This window comes from Ceratosolen solmsi, unplaced genomic scaffold (genome assembly GCF_000503995.2).
Source record: "Ceratosolen solmsi marchali unplaced genomic scaffold, CerSol_1.0 scaffold23, whole genome shotgun sequence".
Classification (NCBI taxonomy): Eukaryota; Metazoa; Arthropoda; class Insecta; order Hymenoptera; family Agaonidae; genus Ceratosolen; species Ceratosolen solmsi.
In genome coordinates, this window is record NW_011948430.1 from 410,861 (window position 1) to 413,363 (window position 2,503).

The 2,503-nt window shown below is 43.4% G+C and overlaps 1 protein-coding gene across 1 annotated transcript in view; it reads left to right on the forward strand.

The window, feature by feature from the left end:
• The window catches only part of LOC105363920 (SAM-motif ubiquitously expressed punctatedly localized protein), a 60,868-nt gene extending 58,658 nt beyond the window's left edge, over nt 1-2,210 (forward strand). Inside the window, exon 6 of the mRNA XM_011501729.1 lies at nt 423-2,210. Coding sequence (XP_011500031.1) covers nt 423-701 — 279 coding nt within the window. The 3' untranslated portion in view covers nt 702-2,210. The remainder of the gene's footprint in view (nt 1-422) is intronic.
• Nucleotides 2,211-2,503: the final 293 nt, after the last annotated feature.

The following is a 2,503-nucleotide window of genomic DNA, read 5'->3' on the forward strand; positions in this document are numbered from 1 at the left end:
GCTCCTACGCGCCTCGACCCTTCGCAACGCAAAGTAGCCGTAAACATTTATCGTGGCAATCGGTATGCTACATGCCTGATTATAATCCTGACTTGGAGAACGTTGGCATATTATCTCGAAAGGCTCGCGTGTCATGTCATTTCCATCAAACATCTATCCAAGGCCCGCAATTTCATACAATGCAATTTTACAGTTGTACATGTTGTAAGCATTGCGATCTCTCCCCAATCCCTAGATGTTGTCCACCGATGCGGACTCTCCCCTCTACGAGAATACTGCATAAGCAGAGGCGCCGTCATTCCTGCGCCGTTGTATTGGCTCTTATTCGTAATTACGTAGATGTTTCGGATGCCGCAGGGGCTGAAATAACATTTAAGGACCAACATGGCGCTGCTAACGCTCTAAACCTCTTTCTGTTGTAGAAGTTTCGCGAGCACAGGATCGACGGAGCAGCACTTCCCCTCCTTTCGGAGGAGCATCTGACGGGGCCGATGGGTATGAAGCTTGGCCCGGCCCTTAAGCTTCGCGTCCTCTTGGCCCGCAAGCTCGGCGCCTGCACCGTCTGCCTCCACTGCGCCCATTGCCACCAAACGCCCTTGGCGCCGGCCCTGAGCGCAGCCGCGGCGGTAGCAGCGGCGGCGGCTGCAGCCCACGCCCAGCAGCAGACGCCCAGCAGGCGGTCCAGCGCTAGCGCCAATTGACAAACCCAGGCGGAGCTCCCACGTGCCGGCAAGGACCTGAACCGGGTCCTCAAGATCGAGCGACCCAAGACCCTGCCACCGCCGCCGGTGAGCTTTGGCAAGTCGCGCGTGCTTTTCAAGAAGCCGATAAAGCACTGACGGCCGTCCCAGGAGCTCCGCCTTATCTCGACCCGAACCTTCAACACTGATCGCCCAATGTCGACGAACGTACTAACACTGCTGAGTGTATCGACCGATGTATCCGAGAGGGGCGCTCACCGTTCCGCTCGTTACTTGCTTCGATGCGCGGGCTTCGACTTGCGGCACAATCGATAGCCTTACCGATAAAGTAAATAATTGTGTTCGCCATTGGTTTCAGAAGCTTTCTTCACCACCGACCTTTCCGCCTAAGTCCTCGGACTGCGCTCTCCTCACCCCACGCCACCCATTCACACTTAACGAAAGCTCTTGTTCGTCATGATCCAACTAGTAATGATACACTTTACTTTGTAATTACGCATACTCAAGCTCGTCGAGTGTATATAAAATCTTTCGTCGCACTAAATTAACCAATTATTGATTTAGATTTCGATATTAATAAGAGTGAATGAATGAATGTGAAATTCCCGTCCCTAAAGTCTCGTAATTCTTATAAAGGACCATCTAAATTTCTAGGCATGTTGGAACTTACCATCGTGACCATGTATTCTTAAGTAATTGGTTCGATAATATTATGTGAGCTAAGAATTCTAAAATGTAAATCTAACTCGACATGACAGAAGATGCATCATCGTAATTATATTTTTGATAGATAAATGACCTCTCGGGTGCATTGCGAATTATTAAGCGTTTAAAGTAAATGTAGTTTGTAACTGGACTACAACGATTGTACAAATGACTTACTTCCAGCGTACTTAATTGAAGGCGATATACAGCGAAATTGAGATGATCTGATGATCTATGTGCAATAAAGACAGATACGCATCTGTAAAACGCAGGATTGCAATTCTAGTGATGCTTTTATATACTTTAATGAGGTTCACCTTGACTTTTACTATAAAATTTATGCAATCGAAATCGAGTTATTCAGTAGATACATTAAATTTTACATTATTATCCATTATGTATTATGCAGACGAGCGAATATTTCATATTTATCCGTCAAAGTTATGAACTTGACATTATTTAATTGCCTTATAAAATTCAAAGCGCACCTCATTATAAAAGAAACAAATGGATATGAATGCGTGTTTACTTGAATCGTTGTTTCTTATTTGTATAGATTTTAACGGATATTTTATACCCGATAAATATTAAAATGGTAAACAATATTTTTGCTAATACCTTCACTTATTGTGCTGCATTCGATTACAGAACATAAGCCGCCAACGAACGATCCTGTATTCTACCTTTCATATTTCGGTTGGTTTTTAGGGATTCTCGATTCTCTTTTACGTGTGAATCGTTCATTATCAAACTGGTTCTCGAGAAAAACAAACACAATACAAACACAAACAATATACAATATACGAATACATGCGCATGCATATTCACCACACGTACAGGCATACATAGATGAGCACGAATGCACGCGTACGCAATGGCACAAACAAACGTACACAGATGCGTACATTGGTGAACATATCCATGAGTTTTAAAGGCAATCGTACAATTGAATCGTATGACGAGCAGTATTTTTAGATATATAAAATTATTCAAATACCATTACGGGTTACTAATGTGCCTGAATCCAGATTATCTATTTTATGAACAATATCGATATCTAAAGGAACACGATACCGTATTTTATACTGTACTTAATT